At 44.2% G+C, this 27159-nt stretch overlaps 1 protein-coding gene across 1 annotated transcript in view; it reads left to right on the top strand.

The window, feature by feature from the left end:
* The first annotated feature begins 2610 nt into the window (after positions 1-2610).
* CNGB1 (cyclic nucleotide gated channel subunit beta 1) overlaps positions 2611-27159 on the top strand; it is a 38142-nt gene continuing 13593 nt past the window's right edge. Inside the window, exons 1-15 of the mRNA XM_056862318.1 lie at positions 2611-2636; positions 5470-5736; positions 6852-7020; positions 7882-8124; positions 10012-10154; positions 11854-11997; positions 14284-14492; positions 16883-16933; positions 20637-20723; positions 21238-21302; positions 23481-23603; positions 23709-23850; positions 25069-25228; positions 26819-26916; positions 27006-27089. Coding sequence (XP_056718296.1) covers positions 5517-5736; positions 6852-7020; positions 7882-8124; positions 10012-10154; positions 11854-11997; positions 14284-14492; positions 16883-16933; positions 20637-20723; positions 21238-21302; positions 23481-23603; positions 23709-23850; positions 25069-25228; positions 26819-26916; positions 27006-27089 — 1938 coding nt within the window. The 5' untranslated portion in view covers positions 2611-2636; positions 5470-5516. The remainder of the gene's footprint in view (positions 2637-5469; positions 5737-6851; positions 7021-7881; positions 8125-10011; positions 10155-11853; positions 11998-14283; positions 14493-16882; positions 16934-20636; positions 20724-21237; positions 21303-23480; positions 23604-23708; positions 23851-25068; positions 25229-26818; positions 26917-27005; positions 27090-27159) is intronic.

Below are 27159 nucleotides of genomic sequence, written 5' to 3'. Positions count from 1 at the left end.
ATAATGTAAAGCAACCAAATATGTTCATTTGTCATCTGTCCAAGACTACATTTGCAGGGCTGTTTCACTGCTCCTTGAATTCCAAACCGGAGTGGTGTTTTTTGGAGCATCCGCACTGTGGCATTCTTCAATTTGCCACTTTCCAGGATTCTCCCCTGCTTTGCTCCAATATTTCCTAAACCTGATCTATTCTAATCTTTCTGGAAAGGTCACAGCCTGAGTGAGTTAGTAAGTTCAATCCCTGGCATCTCTAGTTAAAGGGACTAGGCAAGTAGGTGAAGTGAAAGACCCCTGCCTGAGACCCTGGAGAGCCGCTGCTGGTCTGAGTAGACAATACTGACTTTGATGGACCTAGGGACTGATTCAATATAAGGCAGCTTCATGTGTTCATGTGAGTTAGTGTGCAGAGGGGGTTACCGCACTTTGTATTCCCAGCGATATATTAAGAGTTTGAAAATGTTATAAAAAACATCGCTTTAAAAGGGTTTTTGGATACCATGGCTTATAAATGGTTGGAAGACGTCTTCACAGCTAAAGGGGCCAAACAAAGTGCGGACAGTATTTTTTATAACATTTTCAAACTCTTAATACATCGGTGGGAATATATAGAAAGTGCGAACAGTATTTTTTATAACATTTTCAGACTCTTAATACATTGCTGGGAATACAAGTGCGGTAACAGCCTTAGTCTGCCCAGGAACCTCATGGCCATATCAGCATTGTTTTACCACCGTCATCCCTGTTCAGCCACAATTTCTCCTGCTACCCTACTGGAGACCTTTTATCCCCACAAGGAGGGGAGAGGGCTTGTTGCTGACAACAAGTGTAGTGTAGGCCAATATTATGAAGAGGTTGTGAGAGAACACCTTACAACAGCCTTGCTGGGGAGTCCAATATTACGTATTAAGTGGGCAACACCTCAGATTTAGTAGCCTGCCTTCGGTATGATAGAGGTGGTTGTGAAATGGAATTGTTCAGGAGGGCTGTTTATATAAAAAGAAAGGGACTGTAGTGAGAATTCAGACAGCCCCCCTTTTATAAAGGGTATTATATTAGTTTTATTTTTATGGTTCTCTAATTTTGTATTCCAGTTTTAGTGTCTTATTTGTTGTATTAAGATACTGGTCTTTGTTGCATTGTTTTCTAATTCTGTAATTTCCTTTGAGTCTCAATGAGAAAGGCAGGCTAAACATCAGTGAATCAACTCACATGCCTGCAGGAAATCCATAATCATCAGGGTTGCCAGTTCCGGGTTTGGAAATACCTGGAGGTTTTTTGGGGGAACATGAGGAGGGTGAAGTTTGGGGAGGGGCTTCGATGACCAGTGACCAGCCTACAGCTGAGCCTCACTCCCTGTAACAGTCTGCCTGAGAAGCCTTCCAGAAATATGTGTGTCTTACTATTTGCGGCAAGCAGAAATGGCAAGGGGTATTTATTGTACACCAAAATGTCCCCAGCTACTGGTATATTTCATCTTTGTTTAAATTTAAGGTGGTTGTTCACGAAGCCAAGCAAATTTATTGTATACGGCTGTTGGTCATCACAAATAACTAAAACATAGTAATACAACAAACAGTAGTACGTACATACATATAATTGGCTAAAACATGGTAATACAGCAATATAAATAAAACAAAATCAGCGATTAAAATATTATAACAGATACCAGAATGTACTCACTGTTTTAAACTTAATCAATAACTCCTTAGATCTTATTTTCTTTGCTGCTAGGGCAAACAAAGAAACCCTATGTGTTACGTGAGCACTGATGTCAGACAGCAGAAATTTGATTTTATCCTTGTCTGAATATACCATAATAACAGATAATATTCCTGCTAAAAATTTGGCCCTAGGACCATCATACAGGGGGCAAAAAAAGGATGTACTGAGGTAAGTCTTCCGGTTTTGACATGCAATGCACACGCATTGTTCCCTTGGTAGTCGAGAATATCTACCAGCCAGTAATGCTGTGGCATGGATTGGGTAACGTGGTTGTTAGCAACTTCTCCTGAAAAGAAAAGAGTTCTGAAGTGGCACACAACAGTACAGTGAAACAAAACGGATTAAAGCCGGTAAAACAAACACATCATCCAATAAAATCAATCACTCTATAGCATTTGGCTGAGGGGCTGGAGGCATCGTCCAGAGTGGGACCAATAAAGGTGTTGCGCTCAAGGAACTTTCTAGGTTCTCTGCAGCAGACTATTAACAGACTGTTTTTTTAGCATTTCCTCCTCCCTCCCCTCAACATAGCACATCCAAGGGCTTGCCAATTGAGTGTGGTGCCTGGAAACCAGAAAGCGTCTCCTAGTGACCTTCTTAGCAACTGTGCTGCTTCCCCTAGCAACGGTAGCCCTTTGGTCCCTCAGCATTTCGCCATTCCCGGGGCACCCTCGCAATGGGAGCTCTCTGGGTAGGAAACGCAATCCGATTAACAGGACCCAGGATTTGCAGCCATTTGAAAGGCGCTGAAACAGAAAAAGCACACGTCGAGAGGCCTGGTCTTGAAGCGATTCCACATGATTTGAAAACACAGACATTCATTCAAAGAATATCTTGAAGATTCCCAGGAGCTGGGGGGCAGCATGCAGCATAATGCGCTGTCCCTCCCCTCAAAGGAAATGTGAAGCACAGAGGTGAGTTTTTTAAGCGTGTTCTTTTTTGATGTGGAATGTTTTCGAGGGAAAGGGTTTTGTGGGGCCAAAATGACAAAAAAAAACAAAAAACCACCAGTCAATTTACATACGCATCTGGGAACACCAGCATCTGGTTGGTGCCAGGAGTTTGTTTGATTTCACTTGCCAAAAACATTGTGAGTGCAATGGAAGCTGGGCACTGATTTCGGTGCAGCGGAGTCAGGTGCTAGCAAAATCCTTGCCTTTGGGATGGGGGAGAGAATTGTGAAGGGAGAGCTGTATATGGCAAGGATCCCTGTGGGCTGGGAATGGTGTAGTCAAGTGCATCTGCCATTCATGCAGACCCACAACACACACTTCCAGACCCACATAAGGGTCATGCCTCCGGTGCTGGGCAGAATCACCAGGTGCAAGGTGTTATTTTCCCCCATAGGAATGAATGGCAGCCATTCAGTGACAGGGGAGAAAGAAAAAGGGGATGGCACAGAGGCAAGGCCAAGCTTCTCCCTGTACCTGCCGAATCCAAGTTTTGAAAGCCAGGCCAGCTTTAGCTCATCCTAGTTCTGCTTCTCATGTTTAATTGTGGCAAGACATTAGGATCCGGCTTTTAAAAAAAGATGAGATTTGCCCTGGTTAGTCAGTACCAAAGTCAAAAAGCAAGTCTTGGGTCCACTATAGACTTGATTATTCCTGCTGCAGAACGTTGTTGTCGTTTTTTTTTTTAACAAAAAGTTAAAATGATGCACATGGCGTTCTCCCCAATTTTTAAAAAATATGTATTGTGCCATAGCATTACATTAAACAGTAATATTGATGCCACTTTGGTATCCTAGAGCAATTGAACATGAATCAAGATGGCTGCCAAATTAGTTGTAGAGGAGGAAAAACTTTGATTGAGATATTGGCATATAGGTTGGACTCATCTTCAGATAGATAGATAGATAGATAGATAGATAGATAGATAGATAGATAGATAGATAGAGGCTTCTAGGTAGAAACTGTGGCCAAGATATCTAGCATGGTATAGTGGTTAGCATGTCGGACTAGGATGTGGAGGAGACAGGTTCCAATTCCTTCTCCGCCATGGAAGCTTGCTGGGTAATCTTGGTCCAGTCACACACTCGCCACCTAATCTACCTCACAGGATATTTGGAAAAAAACAGAGGAGAGGAGAAGGATGTAAGCCACTTATGGCTCCCATTGAGGAGAAAGGCCGGATACAAATAAAGTAAATAAATAAGAGATTGACCTGCCAATTGTGCCCCTTCCTAGACTGTGGCCGCTGTGATCCCTATCCTGATATCCTCTCCTGATATCCATCTATTGAACTTCATGGCCAAGTGGAGAATTTGAACCTGGGTCTCCCTTATAAAAGTCAGACACTCTAACCACTACACCATGCTGGCTGTTAGTATTAAAGATGCAGGCCTGGGATGAGGCGCCATATCAACCTCAGCCTTGCAGCCACAGTTTAGAGTCCCATTTTAAAGCTAGAGACTACTGAGGCTAGCATATAACTTGTTCATGGATCAGTTATGCAGACGATGGCCGCTTACATCAGAAAACCATTGACTTAGGGGTATCACTGGCTCAACAGGATTTACTCTGAAAAGTAAGACAGCAGCCGAGTTCTACAAAAACAGAACTGATCCTGTGGGGCTGATCATGAAACATAAAGGTAGAGGAAACTGGTTTGGGCGGGCTGCGTGAGGACAAAACACAGAGTAAACACAGAAGCAGACAATACATTATTTGAAAGAGAAAATGTTAATGTCCAGGATCCTAGAAAAAATAGTGGCACTGATGCCTAAATGGATACAGCGATCAAAATTGCATATATATAGTAATGTCATAAAGCAATTGTATCCCAACACATTACACACTATGAATAACAATATGTTTATTAAAGATTTTTTGCGAAATTATACAGTTAACGTGTATTTGTATTGCAATATGCATAAGAACATCCAAATCAATTTATAAATGTACATTGACAAATTATCTCAAAATCATCAATAAGACATCATGGAGACATCCAAAGCAAATAGTTCAGCGAATGGCGAGAGGGGAATCCGGTAAAAATCCCATTTCAAAGACAAATTTCTTCAGTCGCCCAATCGTTCGCTTCCAAGAAGGACTCAAAGACGCTCAGTGTGGAGCACAGGAACCACTGGATACATAATTGCATAAAATCCACGCTAGCAGATCATCAGTCCAGTATGTGTCGTCAGACGGACAGTGTATTAGCAGAGTAAACACAGAAGCAGAAAATAAATTATTTGAAAGAGAATGTTAATGACCAGGATCCTGCAGCTTTTCTACAGCTGGTTACAGAGATCAAGAAAAGTTGTAGGGATGTTGTTGGTCCATGAACTGGAAATTATTGAAGTGCCAAAGGCTTGAGGAATGCAACATGTGGTGAGTTGACAATGGAATCACCTTTAGCTTGATTACGTATGTGTAGGATTGCCAGCACAGACTTGGAAAACTCCTGGGGAGGGCTGAATTTGGGGAGGTAGCTCAGCAGGGATGTGATTTCACTCCAGGACTTCTGATTCTCCTACACTTTGTGGTATACCATAGAGACCAGGGGAAATAGAAACCATAGAGTGGCATCACATCTGCCATTTCCTCATGGAGAAATGATTGCTGTGGTTTGGAGATCAGTGGTAATTCCGGGAGAACTCCAGGCTCTTCCTTGAGGTTGGTAACCCAGTGCATGTGCTGTTTTCCCAGAAGGCATCCGCAGTGGTGGATTTTCCCACAAAGAAAAAGCTTTTTTTGGAACTGAATCACCACCCTCTCTCACAAGCAATTCTGTTTGCTGTTACAGCTTCAGACTCCCGTGGCCTTTCCTCAGAGCACTAGACATCTAGCACCATGTCCAGACAAAGCCGAGACCTGGAATTAGTTCACCTGATGCAGGAGAAAGCACTTGATCTTCAAAACTCCACCCTTCCCTACCAAGGCATAGCTGACCAGTTGCCCAATGTGCCCATGGCTCCATCCCGCATACCCGTCCTTAGCTCCAGGAAGCAGAAGGCTGGCGTGGTGAACCCCAATTTCGTGACGGAAGAAGCATCCCTTTCTCACAACTTAGGTAATGTAGCAGCTGGCTTTTGCAGGGCTTTGTGTTGTGTGTATCCTTTGCGCTTTCTACTTTTGTATCTTTCGGAGGTGGCTTCAAAACTCTCAGTATTCATAAAGAAATAGTTTCTCTGTGACAGTGCCGGAATCGTAACTTCCCATCTTTCTCAAGAAAGAAGCCTCCCACTTCTGGTTCAGAAATTGTAAAAGGAAACAGACAAATCCTGAAAGAATTCTGTTGTGAAATGTCCCACACACCCCTTGCAGAAGAAGGGGAGAGGCCTGGGGACATTCCCCAGCGGGTCTGTGTGTGCGTAGACTGGTTGCTTCGCAGAGGTCACAAGAGACCAGGTACTGTGCTGAAGGTTGAAACAAAGCCTGACTTCACAAACAGCCCTCTGGAGACACCCAGGATTTGGCCTTCTACGTAGGGTTGCCAGGTCCTTTTTTGCCACCGGTGGGAGGTTTTTGGGGCAGAGGAGGGCGGGGTTTGGGGAGGGGCGGGACTTCAGTGCCATAGAGTCCAATGGCCAAAGTGGCCATTTTCTCCAGGTGAACGGATCTCTATCGGCTGGAGATCAGTTGTAATAGCAGGAGATCTTCAGCTAGTACCTGGAGGTTGACAACCCTACTGAAGTAGGAGGTATTTTAGAAGAGTCCTGGACGCATCCCTTTTGGGTGTGCAGTGAATACCCCTTTGTAAGCAACTGCATCCATCATAGGAGAATTCTTGGCTTGGAACCTCACAATATTTTGTAGAAATAGAAAAATTAAAAAAATAAAAAAGAGATAAAAAAATAGAACAATAGAACAGTCTCATATTCCGTGACCAGTTTCATTCATATCCCATCTCTTACCCCCGTGCTGTGCTTAAAATTATGTAAAACCAAAGACATTGGTGATACTTATGTTCATTTTCTACTCTTTTGGCTTTTACGTTATCTTTGCATCTGTTTTATCTGTTAACTTTTTCTTAAAATCGCCAAAGTGCCCGCCAGCTCAACAAGGTTAGAGGACCCCTGAGACAGAACCCATTGGTAGAAGGGCTTGGGTATCTTTTGTTTGTGGCCAAAGCCAACAAGCTTGTTTTTTTACTTTGTAATTCATTTAATATTCTTTCTTCCCAAGGACTACAGGCGAGCAAGAATCCCACTGTGAACGTCAAGAGCATGAAGTTTAAAAATGGCTCTTCGGGGCTGCCCAGGCTTATCCGAAGCACTCGTCCCGTCTCTCAAAACAAATCGCAAAACCAACCCCAAACCCTCACAGTGCCAGCTACACCCACGGCCACTAAGAGGTATGAATTGTCTTTTTAAGAATCTTTGTTCTAAAGAAGAGAGTGGAAATGTTTGAAAATTATTTAAATTGCACTTATTTTGTTCTTCCAAACCCCATTATTGGTTCTGAATCTGTCCACTGGTCTTAGAAGTTGTTGTGGTAACATCTCTAAGAACTATGGTTGCCAACCTCCAGGTACTAGCTGGAGATCTCCTGCTATTATTACAACTGATCTCCAGCCGATAGATCTCTTTGACCATTGGACTCTATGGCATTGAAGTCCCTCCCCTCCCCAAACCTTGCTCTTCTCAGGGTCCACCCCAAAAACCTTCTGCTGGTGGCGAAGAGGGACCTGTCAACCCTACTAAGATAGGTGCATGGATGAGTGGATGTAGTTCTTGGTCGCTTGCTTAGGAGATTTTTTCTATGTACATTTTTCAAAATATAATTGACTTGTCCCATATTATTAGTTCTCCAAGTCTTTGTACTCCAGCTGACATAAGCAACCAAACTATCTAATTGTCTCTGGAGTCAGTGATTAAACAGGGCCTAAGATTCCTTTCCACTGAAGCATAGCTAGAAATACCTTTCCACAGCCGGTATAAAAACAATGACACTGTAGCAATAGTATGTTTTAAAAGGCTTATAGAGAATTCTTCTAAGCAGTTCTGCTCAGAAGTCCCATTTTATTCAATGGTGCTTATTCCCAGGAAAATGTTCATTGTCATTTTACTACTTGCTTTTCTAAAAAGATAGATACAGAATGCTTATTCCCATGTGCTCAACAGAAAAAAAATCTGAGCATGTCAAAAGGTATATTGATATATTAAATAAGTAAATAATAAATTATGCCATTTCTTGAATTCTTTCCCCACTTTAGAAAAAAGGTATACTCCCAAGAGGACAATGTGGAAGAACTTCAAGTACCATCTCCACACCAGTCCACGGTCAACGTGGATGATCTTCGAGTAACATCTCCACACCTGTCCACGGACAACGTGGATGAACTTCGAGTACCATCTCCACACCCGTCCATGGTCAATGTGGATGAACTTCGAGTACCATCTCCTTACCAGTCTCCAGTCAAAGCTTGGCCAGACCAGTCCATCCCACAGGCAGAAGAGTGAGTTTGCGGGAAAAGCTAGTTCTTTTCATTTGTTGGTCACACTTATATCCCACAAGGTAGTGTGTGTTTGTGTGTGGGAGGGTCATCCCATTTACCTTTGCAAGAGCTAGACTGAAGTCAACATTCCATGGTTCCCTTGGCCTATCAGTCCACACTAAAGCCAAACACATGCAGCAATGAACATGAATGCTTCATTCTCTCTCCACATCCAGCTCCAGACTGCTCCTGACCACCCCTTTTAAGCCCCACTCGCACATGTGTGTAATCCCCACCCAGGCTGGACCCATCCTCTCATAGAATCATAGAGTTGGAAGGTACCACCAGGGTCATCTAGTCCAACCCCCTGCACAATGCAGGAAATTCACAACTACCTCCCCTCCACACATCCAGTGACCCCTACTCCATGCCCAGAAGATGGCCAAAATGCCCTCCCTCTCATGATCTGCTTAAGCTCATAGAATCAGTATTCCTGATAGATGGCCATCTAACCTCTTAAAAACCTCCAGGGAAGGACATCTTACTACCTCCCGAGGAAGCCTGTTCCACTGAGGAACCGCTCCAACTGTTAGAAAATTCTTCCTAATGTCTAGGCGGAAACTCTTTTGATTTAATTTCAACCGGTTGGTTCTGGTCCGACCTTCTGGGGCAACAGAAAACAACTCGGCACCCTCCTCTATATGACAGCCCTTCAAGTTCTCCCCCACTGTGGTCCTAATATTTTTGAAGATGACTTTCACTGAGAACGACGATGAGAAAAAATGGTGATGATAGATGGTACTAGACCAGGGATAGGCAAAACGTCTTGGCTTGAGGAACAGCTATTTTCCTGTGATGGTGTTGGTGCCACTGGCAAACAACGGTTGTACTTGGCCAGACACCCAAGAGCAAATCAAATGTAAGCAGCATCAACTCAGGGTTTTTTTTGTGGATCTGCCTGACAACTGCATGGATCCCAAAGATATATATGCCATAAACCATACCAGTCACTTTCTCCACACTGCTGGCCACAAAGCATGGTTGGCACCTCTAGGGCATTTCCTGGTTGCTTTGGTAGAACACTTGCCCTGTGTATTGACCTAGTTGGCCTGGCAAGCCACTGTTTAGCACATCAGGGCGATACTAGACTGTCTGACTGCAATGTGAAGATTTCTGTCACTAACAAAACGTTAATGTGCATTTGATTCTGAGGGGGAAAAACCCCTAGTTTTTTCAAATTAGAAAGTACTAAACACTTGTACTTTTGGATACATTATGCAACATCCACGCATGCTTGGAAGTTGTGTTTTCATTGAACACATGAAGCTGCCTTATACTGAACCAGACCCTTGGTCCATCAAAGTCAGTATTGTCTACTCAGACTGGCAGCGGCTATCCAGGGACTCAGGCAGAGATCTTTCACATCACCTCCTTGCCTAGTCCCTTTAACTGGAGATGCCGGGGATCAAACCTGAGACCTTCTGCATGCCAAGCAGATACTCTACCACTGAGCCACAGCCCCTCCCATTGTACTATAGCAATAGTTCTCTACTGTTTGGCTTGTTTTTAAATGGCTTGCTGTCAAATGCCATCCATCTACCTCTCCGTCTTACCTCTTTACTGCCTGCAGTGATGCCCAAGATCATCTGTGACTGATGGAACAGTGGGCAAAAACTCATGGGAGGTATTGCCTTGGATTTGCCACTCTCTAGATACACATTTTCCCGATCTGAATTCTCAAAACTCTGCATGGGGGCTTATTTTTGACTTTTGAGAATTTGGCTGGGGAAAATGTGCGTTTAGAGAGTGGCAAATCCAAGGCAAAACCTCCCATGGGTTTTCGCCCAGTGAGTCTGGTTAACCAGAAGTTTTTTATTTGTAATCTCTCTGCAGCTCGTCCCAACGCAGGGGCTCCACAACCAGCCAGAACAGCGACGTGATCAACGATCGTCTGCAGGAACTGGTGCGGCTTTTTAAGGACCGGACGGAGAAAGTGAAAGAGAAGCTGGTTGACCCAGATGCCTCCTCTGATGAAGAGACGCCCGTGCCCTGTAAGTATCTGAGTAAAATTTACCATTTGGCAAAATGAAATGTTGAATTCGCACTCTGTGAATGCTCAGAGGCCAACCCAATACTGTCTTTACAGGTAGTCTTGTCAAAAGGTGGCAGAACAAGCATATCCTTCTAGCTTCCAATCTGCAAACACTGGCAGGGTGTGTCAATTCATATGTTGATGGAGTTTGCCTTTTTTCCTGGAGAACCAGCATGTGTTCAGTGAAGGCAGCAGGGACCGTCTGGAATCTTGCTGGTAAAAAAATTAGCAGGGAGGGTCTCATAGTGGCTATTTAGAGAATTTCTGCCCTTTCATGAAGTTCAGAGCGCATGGTGGGATGAGAAGAGAGATTTTGGGATTCTTTTGAGCCAGTCAGATTTCAAGGGAAGAGACCGACAAGGCAACTGAGAAAGATAGAGGCATGAACAGAACCTGAACAACAAACCTGGAAACATTAAGATTATTCTAATCGCTTACTGTTCCACTGTAGAGGATATGCTTTAGACCAAAAGTGAGAGGAGGTGTCTATAACCCATATTAGTTTCCATTGTTCAAATGTGATTAGTCAATTGTTGCTCAACTATATGCAAGGCTGGCCAGACCACTGGGCAAACCTAGGTGATAGCCAGTATTTGAGGGGCATCAAAAAGGTGAGAGGGGCCTCCTCTATTGGCTTGAACGATTTGATCCACCAGGATGGAAGCAACAGTGATATGATGCTGTCTATATGGGGATGAGTTTATAAGAATATTATTCTGAATTGAAAAAGCCTAGCTCATTTTGAGCAATGCAAAACGGCTCTTGAATGAGGCTGCCTCGCCGTCTTCTCTTCTTTGAAGGTTTCTCCTTTGAAAAGATATTGTTTTCTCTATATGTTACCTGCAAAGATAAGGAAAGAAACACAAGCTTCAAGATATATGGTCAACAGTATTTCTACTCACCTTTTTCGGTGATGCATTCATTTCTCACATCTCCTGCAAGAGATAAAGAAAATACTATGTGTTAGTCTAAAGACTTCCATGGAATGTGTTGTATGGTTGTTAATTACTTGGTTTATGTATGGTTGTTCATTACTCTGTCTGAGAATATATGTAATTGTCATATATTTTACGATTTTGGTACTATTTAATATACATATTTTGCACCTTCTTGACTTATGCACCTTCTAGACAGCCTATTCTTATTGAAGAGAAGATTGACATTACCTGGCTTCTAGAATCTCCTTATCTGTTGACTCGGGTCTTCTATATCTGCCCAGATGGAGCATGGAAGGCTTTTGAAGAGCATATCTATTTTTATTTTATACATTTTGAATGCCTAGCAAGTAAAACATTCATTCTAGACCCCTAACCTTTCTCTCTATTCATTGGGTGTGTGTGCATGCAAATCATAGGTTATCTTATCTAGGACGCCAAAAAAAACCTTGGGCTGGACCTGAATGTTAGCTGACTACGGCCTTTTATGTAGGGACGTTTCCCTGCAGTCACCCCCACCAACTGCTTCAAGGCTTCCTTTTGATTATGCATGCCTTTTCTGCCCATCAGAGGTCATCTCGCTCTCCCCACGCATTTTGCTTGCAATTTGGGGCATTTTATATATTTTTTTATTGTGAATGTTGGTTGTTCTTGGAACAGAAAGGTGGTGTGTAAGGTTACTAAAATAAATATTATTTTGATTGTTTTGATCTGTTTTCACAGCGCCTTCCAACGAAAAGCCTCCAGAAGAGAAAAAGGAAGAAACAGAGAAAAAGGAAGAAACGGAGAAAGAGGACCAGGCTGGCAAATCAAAGCGGCGTCGCTTGAAAACATGCCAGTTCCCCAGCAGCATCGATCCTCTCACCAGTGAGTAACTGGACAGGGCTTTTTTTGGAACTAATTGGGCTGCTATGAAAAAGAGAAATGAAGTGCCTAGAATGGGCACTGTATTTGATACTAAGACTATGCCCGTGAGCTGCTTGAGTGATGGATGTGTGATTGCCTTCTATACAAAACAGAAAAGAGGCATTTGTTATGCAAATGACTATTCTGACTGGTATAGATCTTATAGAAAATAGTCTAGAAATGGCCTATGCCTTTGAAAATGGCTCAGAGTAGGTAATTGGTGGGTTCTAGAATGTGAATACAAGCTTGCTTCAGGGACCTTGCGTCCCCAGCTCCATATCAGCTAAAGTGACTGCCTTTGACAAGGTTGACTCCTCAGAGTTGTGTTCTATTGCCTGGCTCAGTTTTCAGTGATCTCTTCTTTGTTTGGTTGTATTTTATTTTGCTGTGCTTTATCTGCTTTCTTTGGCGAGTTTGTAAACTTTCATCTGCATCTATCACATAGATTCTCTACCCTTCTAGACACGCGCCTAGTCCTGCTAGGCTGATATATGCTCCTGTATTTGCCAGCTGGGACTGCTGCAATGTACCTCACATGGGGCTGCTCTTGAAAACCATTTGGGAGCTTCATTCGATGCAGCTGCCTGTCTTTTATCTGTGCTAGGCATCAGGCTTATCATATTGCCTTTTCTGCCTTGATTGCAAATACAATTCAAAGTGCTGATTTAAAGCATTAAGCCCATGAAACCTACTTTTCTTTTTCATCAGGATTTTAACTGAACAGGGTTTACCTGGCTGTTCTTAGGTCATATAAGCTGGTTTTTCTTTTTCTTTTGCATTGTCGTGAATTGTTTTAATTAGGCTGCACCCACATGGCAAGGATTCTCCATTTTGCATTCATCAGTGCTGCAAATGTTTATGTACCGCTTGAGGTGGGCCCCCCCGACTGCCTTCTCAGCCCTATAGCGGAACCTGTGCTCATAAAGGAGCGCCATTTTTTGATTTGATGGGGTTAATTAAATTGTTTTATTGTGATTTTATTGTATTTTATAGTATTTATTGTATCTGAATACTTTGTTAGTGGCCCTGAGCCTGGCTGTGGCCAGGGTTTGAGGGCAGGGTAAAAATCTAAATAAATAAATAAATAGGTAGGTAGGTAGGTAGGTAAAGAGCCCTGTGGCGCAGAGTGGTAAGCTGCAGTACTGCAGTCCAAGCTCTGCTCACGACCTGAGTTTGATCCTGACGGAAGCTGGTTTCAGGTAGCTGGCTCAAGGTTGACTCAGCCTTAAATCCTGCCGAGGTTGGTAAAATGAGTACCCAGCTTGCGGGGGGTAAAGGGAAGATGACTGGGGAAGGCACTGGCAAACCACCCCGTCAACATAGTCTGCCTAGTAAATGTCGGGATGTGATGTCACCCCATGGGTCAGGAATAACCCAGGTCTTGCACAGGGGACCTTTACCATTACCTTTAGGTAGGTAGGTACATTGGCAATGGAGCCTACACACAGGAATTGGCTATGCACTTTCTTCTATCAGCTGCCTTTTCCCTGCATTTTTCCTCACCATGCCACCAGAGGGCTTTTTGAAGGCTTAAGGGGGGGAATCAGCAATTATATAGCATTATAGTGCTATAGCAGTTGTTGATTTAAAAAAAAAATATCCCACACCCACAAACCCTCTGGTGGTGTGGTGGAGAAAACAGCATCTGCAAGGAACTGATGACAGGAAAAAATGGTGTTGAGATGGGTGGGACTTTTGAAAATGCATACTCTCCCATCCGGATGTCTTGCTAATGCCCTTGGATCGCACTGCTCTGAAAAAGACCGGAGCAAAGCAAATTTGAGAGCGAGCACAGTGAAGCTGGGGAAAGGGTAATTAGGGCACGATTGTCTTGCAGAACAAATTGGATTAAATGAGGTAAGAGGCTACATGGCCTTAAGGGCCATTGAAACACAGAAGCAAAAATGGCCGCTCTCCAAGAATACAAAATCCAGCAGATCTTTCTTTCCTTCTTTGCTCCTATGACCCATTGGTCCTGAGCAGTTATTTCACAGAGGAAAATATGATGGAGAGATATTTGGCCACGGCCAATATTATATTTGGATCTCTATCCATCAGCAAAAAGGGGACTTTTTATGGGGGCAGGAATTCTCGCCAATATGGCAGTAAGATCCTGCAGATCTATAGACAAAGGTTGTTATACAACTTTTCGTTTTGGTATTTTTTTGTTGGTGCAACATGGCAACCTTTAATCTTTGCCTACACTACTGAGTCTGTGCTGGGCTTTTCCTTCCCCCCCCTTCTCAGATCTGATATATATCTTGTGGCTCTTCATTGTGGTTCTGGCATGGAATTGGAACTGCTGGCTGATTCCAGTCCGCTGGGCTTTCCCATACCAAACACCCGGGAATGTCTACTATTGGATGACTGTAGACTACATCTGTGACTTCATCTACCTTTTGGACATCTCCGTCTTTCAAGTCCGCCTACAGTTTGTTGAAAGAGGAGACATTATTGTAAGTGGCGCACAGCAGGGCAGGCGGTCCTACTGTGATAACAAGAACACAATCCATGTGGCAACTTTTAGTAGAACCAACCCAATTTACACAAAATGGTGTGCAAGCTTGAAGGCTCACCAGATCTCTTCTTCAAGCTGGATGGTACAAAATTATAAAAGCTAGGGGGTAGGAAGCTGATTTTTAGAGGTCATTATGTTACTTATGGCCAGGACCTGCTGGCCTTCCCTGTGAAATGTGTGCAGGGAAGTAGCTTTACTTCAGTCCTGGTTTAAATTACACCAGCTTCTCTGAGAAGAAGCAGTAGGGTTGCCAGCTTCCAGGTACTGGTTAAAGGGAAAAACAGCACCAGCTCCAATTAACAATAATCAAACTGAATTTTATAATGATTACTCAAAAATAATTCAGTATTGGTGTACTATTCTGTACATTTGTCATTGATATAATCAAAACAGTCACAACCAAGGTGTCACAGGTTACCCCACCAATGAAAAATAAAAGTATTATAAACATCAAAATGAAATAGAGTCCAAAATGTACAATTTGAGTTCAAATCAAAGTCCAATACTGAGTCCTCTTGAGAGAAAATGAACTGGTTCCGGGAAGATCCAGAAACCATCTGGTATGAAACTTGCAATAATAACAGAGTTCATCAAGGTCCAAAGTCCAACAAATCCAAAAATCCAAGACAACACCTCCGGATTTGAGTGTACTAGCTGGAGATCTCCTGCTATTACAACTGATCTCCAGCAGATAGAGATCAGTTCACCTGGAGAAAATGGCTGCCTTTGGCAATTGGACTCTATGGCATTGAAGTCCCTCCCCAAGCCCCTCCCTCCTCAGGCTCCGCCCCAAAAACCTCCTGCCGATGGCAAAGAGGGACCTGGCAACCCTAAGAAGCAGTCAGCAATGGAGGCCTTTTAGGCATGGCTGTTTCCCTCGCCATCACCCCTCTGACGACTTCAGGTCTTTGTTTGGATTATGCATGCCGTTTCCGGCTGTCAGAGGTCGCCTCACTCTCCCCCTGTATTTTCCCGCATTTTGCCTGCGTTTTCAGGGACCTGTTTTATCTTGAATTTGAAAAAGCGGGCAAAACGTGGGGAAATGCAGGGGGAGAGCGAGGCTACCTCTGTCGGAAACGGCATGTATAATCAAAACAAAGACTCGAAGTCATTGGAGGGGTGCCCGCGAGGGAAACAGCCATGCATAAAAGGCCAGAGTCTACTCAGGGCTGGCCCAAGGGTCTTCTGCATCCTTGGCCAGCTGCTAGCCAGGTGCCCCTCCCCCATGGGTTGGGCACATGCAGAGCCACTGCAGTTGGAGTCAGGCACCCAAGCCAGGTGAACACAGACTAGATGGGGAAAGAGTAGGGTTGCCAGCTCCGGGTTGGGAAATACTTGGATATTTTGGGAGCAGAAGCTGGGAAGGGCAGGATTTGACGAGGGGAGGGATCTCAGTGGATTATCATGCCATATCCACCTTCCACAGCGGCCATTTTCTCCAGCTGTAGTGCCCTAATTAACTTAGTTTATAGAGAAAACATATATGCTGTCACATATATGCATATTCACATAGCATAACACACACACATATATATAGATTCTTATATACAAGTCTAGAATCACTTTGCATTATGGGTAACAAGTACTTTGGTCAAGCTATATTCATTGCTGAGAAGCCTGGGTCACAGTGACCCAGCAAGCAGTTTGCAGGCAGCTGACTAGGTGAGGTCATTCCCTCTTGGTACAGGCAGGTTCCTTAATTAAGCCTGGAGCTTTGATTTAAGACAAGACATGTCATCTTGGAATGTAAAGCTGTGCCTCCTCATTAACCATTAGGCAACGCCTTGAAGAGCATTTTCTATTGGATATGCAAATAATTGCTTATACGTCCAAAAGGTTTATTGGACAGTCCAGTCTGACGTGTGTATTTCGCTTCTGTAACCACCCATCATCAAAGTCTATATCCATGCTTGCAATCCTTTGATGTGTGTGGAAATTGCTCTGCGCTTTAGGCAATTTTCACCAGCACTTGTATATTGGCCAATAAAAACAACCTGCTTTGAATTTTCAGCTTCCAACTGTTTTATTGTGATTGAATATTAATACAATAAAGCAGGAAGACACTACACAGCTGAACTGATCACTGTTGCCTGGAGATCAGTTGTAATAGCGAGAGATCTTGGGGAAAGCGGATAATTGCCCTACAATGTCAGGCAGGAGCTCGGGGAAAAACCTGCTTGTTTGCGAGGCAAGGTGGAGCTAAATGTCCGCAGCGAAGCAGCCCCAGAAGGAATTTCACATCTTTCTTACCCAGTATTAGGAAATGTAAATCATCTTCCCATACAGTTTTCGAGTGACACTGTTCTCTCTTTCTACTTCCCAATCTAGACTGATAAAAAGGCCATGAGACAGAATTATCTAAAGTCTTTGCGCTTCAAGGTTGGTCAAATTTTACTTGGTTTTGCATCTACCTAAAATGAACTGCTGTGTATAAAAATTTAAAAGTTGCATGATCTCAGGCAATGCCTTCGTCTATATTATTATTTGTGTTTAAGTCAGGGAATGATGGAAGGGTTTTGCTTCTGGGGTAGGTAATGAAATAAGAAGAGCCCAGCTGGATCTGACCAAAAGTCCATCAGATCTGGCATCCTGTTTCCCACCTGGATTCCCCAAATGAAAGTCCACAAGTAAGGCAGGAAGGTTATAGCTTTCCTTCACAGTTGTTCCCAGCACCTGATATTCAGCGGTATCCTGCTTCTGTACATGGCGGTGCCCCTAAGATAACCATGGACATCACCCATTGATAGGTTTCCCCCCCTCCATGAATTTATCTACTCTTGTTCAAAAGCCAGCTAACTGAATGGCCTAACTACTAACTGAATGGCTTAACTAACTAGAGAATATCTGTAATTTTGTGTCATTTCCCATGATTGAATAAATCAAGGATGAAACGAGAGAGGTTCTACACAAGCACTTTGCTGTTAAAATTTTAGCTGTGGTTAGCAAATTCCAAACTAGCTCATAACATTGCCTCCCCACTAGACTAGGAAATGGGCCAAGCAAATATTTAATAGATATGCTGGCATCTCAGAATCAGTTATTATAGTATATATGACCCCCTTCCAACATTTCTGAATAATTGAGCATTCCCTCTTAACTGGGAGTTTCTCCAACCCGTCAACCATATGTCTGCTAGGCTGGCTTGGGCAAGACAAAATCCTACTAGGCTATATTACAGATTACAGAGCTATTCCTTCAAGGGGAGTGCAACCCCATCCAAAACAGGTGACACCTTGAATCCCAGGTCAGACCTTCAGCCCACCTGTTGTACATACATCTTATCAGGATTAAACTTCAGTTTATTAGCCCCGCATCCAGCCAAACCGCCTCCAGGCACTGATGCAGGGTTCTACAGCTTCCCTTGATCAGCTGGAAGTGTGAGAAAGAGCTGAATGTCATCTACATATTGGTGATAAACCAGGCCAAATCTCTGGATGACCTCACCCAGTGGTTTCATGTAGATGTTAAAGAACATAGGAGACAAGAGGGAACCTTGTAGGATGAACTGTGGCTCAGGGGTAGAGCCTCTGCTTGGCATGCAGAAGGTCCCAGGTTCAATCCCCGGCATCTCCAGTTAAAGGGACTAGGCAAGTAGGTGATGTGAAAGACCTCCGCCTGAGGCCCTGGAGAGGCGCTGCCAGTCTGAGTAGACAATACTGACTTTGATGGACCAAGGGTCTGGTTCAGTATAAGGCAGCTTCATGTGTTCAATGAAAACACAACTTCCAAGCATGCGTGGATGTTGCATAATGTATCCAAAAGTACAAGTGTTTAGTACTTTCTAATTTGAAAAAACTAGGGGTTTTTCCCCCTCAGAATCAAATGCACATTAACGTTTTGTTAGTGACAGAAATCTTCACATTGCAGTCAGACAGTCTAGTATCGCCCTGATGTGCTAAACAGTGGCTTGCCAGGCCAACTAGGTCAGTACACAGGGCAAGTGTTCTACCAAAGCAACCAGGAAATGCCCTAGAGGTGCCAACCATGCTTTGTGGCCAGCAGTGTGGAGAAAGTGACTGGTATGGTTTATGGCATATATATCTTTGGGATCCATGCAGTTGTCAGGCAGATCCACAAAAAAAACCCTGAGTTGATGCTGCTTACATTTGATTTGCTCTTGGGTGTCTGGCCAAGTACAACCGTTGTTTGCCAGTGGCACCAACACCATCACAGGAAAATAACTGTTCCTCAAGCCAAGACGTTTTGCCTATCCCTGGTCTAGTACCATCTATCATCACCATTTTTTCTCATCGTCGTTCTCAGTGAAAGTCATCTTCAAAAATATTAGGACCACAGTGGGGGAGTACTTGAAGGGCTGTCATATAGAGGAGGGTGCCGAGTTGTTTTCTGTTGCCCCAGAAGGTCGGACCAGAACCAACCGGTTGAAATTAAATCAAAAGAGTTTCCGCCTAGACATTAGGAAGAATTTTCTAACAGTTGGAGCGGTTCCTCAGTGGAACAGGCTTCCTCGGGAGGTAGTAAGCTGTCCTTCCCTGGAGGTTTTTAAGAGGTTAGATGGCCATCTATCAGGAATACTGATTCTATGAGCTTAAGCAGATCATGAGAGGGAGGGCATTTTGGCCATCTTCTGGGCATGGAGTAGGGGTCACTGGATGTGTGGAGGGGAGGTAGTTGTGAATTTCCTGCATTGTGCAGGGGATTGGACTAGATGACCCTGGTGGTACCTTCCAACTCTATGATTCTATGAGAGGATGGGTCCAGCCTGGGTGGGGATTACACACATGTGCGAGTGGGGCTTAAAAGGGGTGGTCAGGAGCAGTCTGGAGCTGGATGTGGAGAGAGAATGAAGCATTCATGTTCATTGCTGCATGTGTTTGGCTTTAGTGTGGTCTGATAGGCCAAGGGAACCATGGAATGTTGACTTCAGTCTAGCTCTTGCAAAGGTAAATGGGATGACCCTCCCACACACAAACACACACTACCCACTACACAAACACGCAGTCCCCCAGCACCACCTTCTGAAACAGGTAGGACCAGAACCACCGCAGAACGGTGTGTCTTCCAATCCCAGTTCAGATTGCTGGTCCAGAAGGATACCATGATTGATGGTATCGAAAGGTCCAGGAGAAGCACAGAGTCACGCTCCCTCTGTCCATCTCTCGGTGCAAGTCCTTCTGAGTCTTTTGCCCCTCCCTCCACATGGGGTTTGTATACGTTGCTGGCCCCTGCTGACTTTGTTCTGTACTGAATTGCTTTTGATTTATTCTAAATTATTAAAAGGCTGTTCAGCTGCACAGTTCAGTGATTTTAGTGTGTTTCTAATGGATTTGGTTGTCGTTATTTTTAAATTGTTTTAACTTTTATGTGGATGTTGCATCAAGATCTTTGCCCTGAATGTCCTTGGCATCATGTTTTAAATACCGGTATTTTAAAATGTTTAATAAAACAGATTACTAGGGTTGCCAGGCTCCAGATGGTGTCTAGAGATCTCCTGTTATTACAGCTGATCTCCAGGTGATAGAGATCAGTTCATCTGGAGGAAATTGTGACTTCGGAAGGTGGACTGTATGGCATTATACCCCACTGAAGTCCCATGCCTTCCCTAACCTCCACCCTCCTCAAGCTCCACACCCAAAATCTCCAGGTGCTTCCCAACCCAGAACTGGCAACCCTACAGATTACAAAGGCAATAAAATTACGTACAGCAGAGAAAAAAATACATGTGATTTTTACATTAGCGGAGAACGTATTTTTCCATAAATATAATAAAAGAGTCCATGTCCCCACAAGTTTATCGGAAATCATTATTAGCTGCTCTCTTTTTATTAGCTGCATATTATTTGTTTATTATTAGTTTGTTGTCTTCTAAAATATATTGGTTTTGTATTCAGTTGTACTGCTTGTTTTTAATCTATTTTGGAATTGGCAGCTGGTCAGTTTGGGCGAAAACGCATGGTCGCTTTAGCTTCCTTTATTCCCTGTTTCAGCCAGGACCCCTGAGCAGCAGAATCATGGGCCAGTAATATTGTCAACTGCAGGACTGTTGTGATTGCAAATTTACAGGATAATTTGCAACTGACAAATTCACTGACACTTGGGGGGTTATGCTGTGCCTTTTCAGATGGACCTTATCTGCCTTCTGCCACTGGATTTCCTCTACTTCAAAGTTGGTGTAAACTCCCTCTTGCGTTTACCTCGCTGCTTAAAGGTGAGTCATGATGAGCTGCATGGAACCAAGTCCCAGAAGCATCATTGCACTTTAAGAATATCTATTATATAGTGTTCCCAACTCTGGCTGGGGAAATTCCTGAAGATTTGGGGTGATACCTGGGGAAAGAAGAGATTGGGGAAAGGAGGGATCTCAGCAGGGATGTAAGGTCATTCTTTGGACTTCCATTTCTCCTACATTCTATGGTATACCATAGAGTCTGCTCTCCAAAGCAGCCGTTTTCTCCAGGGGAACTGATCTCTGTAGTCTGGAGATCAGTTGTAATTATGGGAGCACTACAAGCCCCACCTAGAGGTAGGGAGCCCTGCAGTCAAACAGGGAGGAGGTAGAACTTATTGACACTGCTCTAGAAGTATACCGATCCTACGAGACTGAGGAAGCCATCTTGACACCAGTGATTAAGGAAGTGGGCTGAAGGTGAAGAGTTTCCTATGCTGGCAACTTCTCAGGGCTTTCCTTCTGGTCTGATCCCCTCTCCTGTTTTCTCTTGCAGTATATGGCTTTCTTTGAGTTCAACAACCGGCTTGAATCTATTCTGAGCAAGGCCTACGTTTACAGGTGAGCCCCGCTGTCTCACCTGCTGCTAACACTTATTTTGGTTCTAGCATTTACAGGAAGGGGCAGCAAGCCATATTTGTGCCCTGGGTTCCAGGGGCCTCTAGTCCCTTTAATGGGCTCTGGACTAAAGATGAATATGACTGTGAGTCTCTCCACCACCTTTTAGCTTCCACTACTGCTTGAATGAGCCACAGGAGGAAAGGGAGGGGAGATGTCATTGGCACATCGAGACATTGGGCTAAAACCTGGAAGTGCTGTCACTGATGTTCTAGGAGTTTGCTGATCTCTATGGTTTTACCCAGAAGTGACATCTAAATGTTAACCCCCCCCCAAAAAATTCCCCATGTCCCACCACCAAAGTCTCATGGGGATCCAGTCATGTGCCTGGCAACCCTTGTGTGTGAGAGCAAGAGGGAGGAGAGTACGGTTGCCAGGTCCCTCTTCGCCACCAACGAAAGGTTTTGGGGGCAGAGCCTGAGGAGGACAGGGTTTGGGGAGGGGAGTGACTTCAATGCCATAGAGTCCAATTGCCAAAGGGGCCATTTTCTCCAGGTGAACTGATCTCTATCGGCTGGAGTTCAGTTGTAATAGCAGGAGATCTCCCTGGAGGTTGGAAACCCTAGAGGAGAGGAAGAAGGAGAAGGAGAGAGGGAAGATGTAAGCTTGCCTCCCCAGTCTGCCTTGAATCCATTGCAGGGGCTTTCTTAGGCTGAGGGAAAGTATAGCCCACATAAGGAAAGTAAGGACAGACCACAGTCACCAAAACGTAGCACCTGTGTTCTGTTCTTTTGGGATTTTCTCTGGCACCGGAGTCCAGCATGTTTATACACAACTAGATTGTTTTTATAGGATTTCGTAGGGTCATTCTGACTGCTGCAACTTGAGTAGGGTTGCCAGGTCCCTCTTGGCAACCGGCGGGAGGTTTTAGGGGTGGAGCCTGAGGAGGGTGGGGTTTGGGGAGGGACTTCAATGCCATAGAGTCCAATTGCCCTAGTGGCCCTTTTCTCCAGGTGAATTGATATATATTGGCTGGAGATCAGTTGTAATAGCAGGAGATCTCCTGCTACTACCTGGCAGTTGGCAACCCTAAACTTGAGGCAATGGTCACCTTTCCAGAATTTCAGCCTCGCTCTCCTTGATCTTTGCATGCTGACATTCCTTTTTGGGGTTCAACATGGATGAGTTTACTTATCAATGGGAATTTTATTGGTAGGTTTGTCAGTAGGGTTGCCAGCTCTGGGGTGGGAAATACCTGGAATTTTGGGGGGGCAGAGCCTGAGAAGGTCAGGTTTTTTTTTAGAGGGGAGGGACTTCAATGCCATAATGTCCAATTGCCAAAGCGGCCATTTTCTCCAGGGGAACTGATCTCTGTCGCCTGGAGATCAGTTGTAATAACAGGAGATCTCTAGCCATCCTCTGGAGGTTGTCAACCCTAGTTTCAAGGTTCCTCTTTGCCACCGGTGGGAGGTTTTTAGGGTGGAGCCTGAGGAGGGTGGGGTCTGGGGAGCGGAGGGACTTCAGTGCCAAAGTGTCCAATTGCCAAAGCGGCCCTTTTCGTCAGGTGACGTGATCTCTATCAGCTGGGGATCAGTTGTAATAGCAGGAGATCTCCAGCTAATACCTGGTGGTTGGCAACCCTATTTATTGGCTTGAATTGTTTTTATGTACTTTTGGGTATTGTTTTAGCCATGATCAACTTCGAGCAGGTTCTGGAGAGGTGGCGTGCATGGTTTCTAAATAGCTAAGGGGGAACTGTGAGAGGGAGTGAAAGTTGAGTGCTTTTCATGTTCATGAGCTTATTTTTGAATACCACTCCTACAAAGCTGTGGTGTTTGCACTTCCATCAGAAATAGCTGGTCTCTATTTACACCAGTTGCAAGTAGGAGCGCCCACATGAACACACATGAACATATGAAGCTGCCTTATATTGAATCAGACCCTTTGTCCATCAAAGTCAGTATTGTCTACTCAGACCGGCAGCTGCTCTCCAGGGTTTCAGGCTGAGGTCTTTCACCTCACCTACTTGCCTAGTCCCTTTAACTGGAGATTCCGGGGATTGAACCTGGGACCTTCTGTGTGCCAAGCAAATGCTCTACCACTGAGCCACAGCCCCTCTCCATTGTTAACAGCGTTGTTTTAGAGTAATTTTTTGTAAGTCTTTTTTCACCCTTTTTGCAGAGTAATCAGAATCACAGCCTACTTGCTGTTCAGCTTGCATGTTAACTCTTGCCTGTACTACTGGGCATCGTCCATCAATGGATTGGGCTCTACCCAGTGGGCCTATGATGGAGAAGGAAACAGGTACTCAGCACAACTGCTTTCTGTGTTTGGTGTTGGGGGTCAGTGCTGGGATAGATAAATCCTTGGTTGCTTCATTCATACATAGGCCTTTTTGTGTCCTTAAAGTTACCTCCGCTGTTACTACTGGGCTGTCAAGACCTTAATAACAATTGGAGGGCTGCCGGACCCCCACACCCTCTTTGAGATCATCTTTCAGCTCCTCAATTACTTCACAGGGGTCTTTGCTTTCTCGGTGATGATTGGTCAGGTAAGAAGACAAGCGACACCTTCCGTCTGCTGCCAAACATGACACTGCTGGTTTTTTTCTTCCTGTGTTAAACTGTGTATTTTCTCATGGCGGGCTCATTTTATGTAGTTAATGTAAAACCACTTTAATGATTTCCCACATTTAAAGACATATAAATGATGGAAGCCCTGACCTGGATGGCCCAGGATAGCCTGATCTCGTCAGATCTCAGAAGCTAAGCAGGGTCAGCCCTGGTTAATGTTTGGATGGGAGACCACCAAGGAATACCAAGGTTGCTGTGCAGAAGAAGGCACTGGCAAACCACCTCTGTTAGTCTCTTGCCATGAACCCCCCCCCCAAAAAAGGGGTTGCCATAAGTTGGCTGCGACTTGACGGCACTTTACACACACACACAAATGATGGAAACTTTCCCCAGCTGCTGTGAAGCACATTTTCTGGCTAAACCACCAGAAATACTGCTTTGGTTGAGGCAGCACATAAATGACAGTGCTGATGTGTTGCAAGGGCCCAGATCGCTCTACAGTTCCCAACATCGCCTAAGCAAATACTAAGAGATTTGGAGGGGTGTGTGCCCGGAGAGGGTGGAGTTTGGGGAGGATATGATGCCACTTCTGGGTGACACTTCGGGAATTGTCCCTAGCCTCTGTGGTAAAGACCATAGAGATTGGGGGAAATTCCTAGAGTGTCATTATGGAGTTCATCCCCCCCACACACTCCTCAGTTTTTCAAGGGCAGGAGATTGGGGCTGGGGGCAGGATTAGAGTTGACATTGGCCATGGGTGGTTGAGGGTAGGCTGAACATAGGCTGTCGAGTGGGAGAGAAATTGGTGACATCAAAAGGCTCATTGAGCAGGTGAGGGAAAGAAGATTATAATATCTTTTGCTGCAGTGCATGCTGTATGTGGTGTATCATAGTGTATCTCTTTCTACACAAGCTGCATTATACTGCAAAATCATTGGGCAGTTGACTTCAGGATCTACTCTGAGCAGCAGCGTGTGTCCCTGGGGTCTCTGCTAGAGGTGTTCCACACCACCTCCTACCTGTCCTGTTAACTGGACATGCCGGGGATTGAACCTGTAACCTTCAGCATGCCAAGCAGATTCTTTACTGCTGAGCCATGGCCCCAGCTGGTTCAATTCCTGTTAGCTAGCTCACAAGAGCAGGTCATGCTAAATAAAAGGATCCCCTGGGTTTGTGCTTTCTTGTCTCGATCACAGATGCGAGATGTCGTAGGCGCTGCCACTGCTGGACAATCATACTATCGGAACTGTATGGATAACACAGTGAAGTACATGACTCTCTACAAAATTCCCTTCTCTGTCCAGCGTAGGGTCAAAAAGTGGTATGAATACACTTGGCATTCTCAAGGCATGCTGGGTAAGGCAGACCTACTGTTTTGATTATCTCCCTTTTATATGCCAATAAAGGCTTGTGTTGTGTTGTGATTATCTCCCATTGGTGTACTTCGGACTATGTCATAGTTTTTGGCTATGTGCTTTGCACAATTGTGACCTTGCCCAATTGTCTGTCTTTCTAAATGTGTCCATGCACCAACTATGCTCTTCAGATGAAAACCTGCCGGCTGTGCCATCTCAGAGTATGGCCCGCTTTGCTGGGGTCCACCTTCATGACCTTCCGTTGCCGATCTTCTACTGTGAAGAACTATGAATGAACTTCCTGTGAAGAACCCTGAGAGCCTATTGCTGTTGTCTTTTGGGCGGGTGCTTAAAATGTTTCTCTTCCAGAGGGCAGTTTTGTAATGATTCATCTGCATTTGAATGTTGTAATCATTGGCTGGCAGTTCTGTTTTTGAACTGAAGGATTTTATATGGTGTAGGTTTTCATCCGTATGTTGCTCAGTCGCTTTGGACTCTTAGGAAAGGTGGGATATTCATTTAGAAAGTTTAAATGCCACCTGTCCAGAGAACCTGCTGAAGGCAGCTTACAAAACAAAAATCATAAAACAGCATAAAATAATTAAAATCATAAAAACCTAGCCATATGTTTTAAAATAAGGATTGGGAGGGCATTTGGAAATCCTGGGAGAGCATCAAGTGTACAACAGTGGGGTCCTAGGTTGCCTCTGTGATACTTGGACAGAAGGCTAGGACAGATGCGGAGGGTGCCTTCCCTCACTGCATTGTAAAAGGCACGAAAAACAGTTTTATTTCACAGGAGAAGCAGTTTGGCAGATTTGGCTGCATTTTTAACCTGTGCATCGTTTCTACCTTGCTGTTATGTTGTTTGGGGTCCTTGCAGCTTGCTCGTTGTTAGCCTCCTTGACTGTAAGGAGATAAAGAGGGATATAAATATTTTAAATGAATTCAATAACCTTTGCTGCCATGGTAGACTCTGGATAAGCACATTTTCACCCACAACCCAAAAGGTGCCTTGGAACCCCCCTGCTGTTGTGTGAATGTTGTCACTGTAGGCGGGGAAGCAGAAGGAAGCCACTTTCTAAAACTTAGCAGTTTGGTCTAACCAGCATGAATTTAACACTTGTTTTAGCTTATAGCTTTCTGGGGGTAAAGTGTAGATGACTGGGGAAGGCAATGGCAAACCACCCCTTAAACATAGTCTGTCTAGTAAACGGCGTGATGTGATGTCACCCCATGAGTCAGTAATAACCCAATGCTTGCACAGGGGACTACCTTTACCTTTTTTTAGCATCATGCATGAAAATGCTCTGAGAGCTATATGTTTACTTGGGTATGTTTTTTAAATGGAGTTGTGGATCTCAGACATCAGAAAGCTTGCTTAGAGATATTTGCTTTTTAAGACAATGGCACTCCAGATTCTGCAGACTGCAGGGATGTGACTTAAGTTCTTCCACAACATCTGATTATGATAAAATGGGGATGACTTTTGCAGATGGCTGTGCCACAAAATGCAGAATTCATCACCTCAGTCTTCACTAATGTTTTTTTCTAGGCAGATGAATATTTTGTTCAATGTTTCGTCCTACAGATGAAGCAGAGCTGCTGAAGCAATTACCGGACACGATGCGGCTGGACATCGCTGTTGACGTGAACTATGATATAGTGAGCAAGGTGCCGCTCTTTCAGGTACCCTGTTTGTTTCTTCAGGCCTTCAATTACATAAATCCTGATAGTGTTTGTATAAGCCAAATAATTCCTCCTTTCTTTTGTTTTAGGGTTGTGACCGGCAAATGATTTTTGACATGTTAAAGAGACTCAGATCTGTCGTTTACTTGCCTAATGACTATGTATGCAAGAAGGTAATAAATCCCATGCGTGTTCAAGGAATGAAACGTGGCGCTGATTAAAAATTTAACAAAAATGTTGAAA

This window comes from Euleptes europaea, chromosome 17 (genome assembly GCF_029931775.1).
Source record: "Euleptes europaea isolate rEulEur1 chromosome 17, rEulEur1.hap1, whole genome shotgun sequence".
Classification (NCBI taxonomy): domain Eukaryota; kingdom Metazoa; phylum Chordata; class Lepidosauria; order Squamata; family Sphaerodactylidae; genus Euleptes; species Euleptes europaea.
This window is presented reverse-complemented; position numbering and strand designations above follow the sequence as displayed.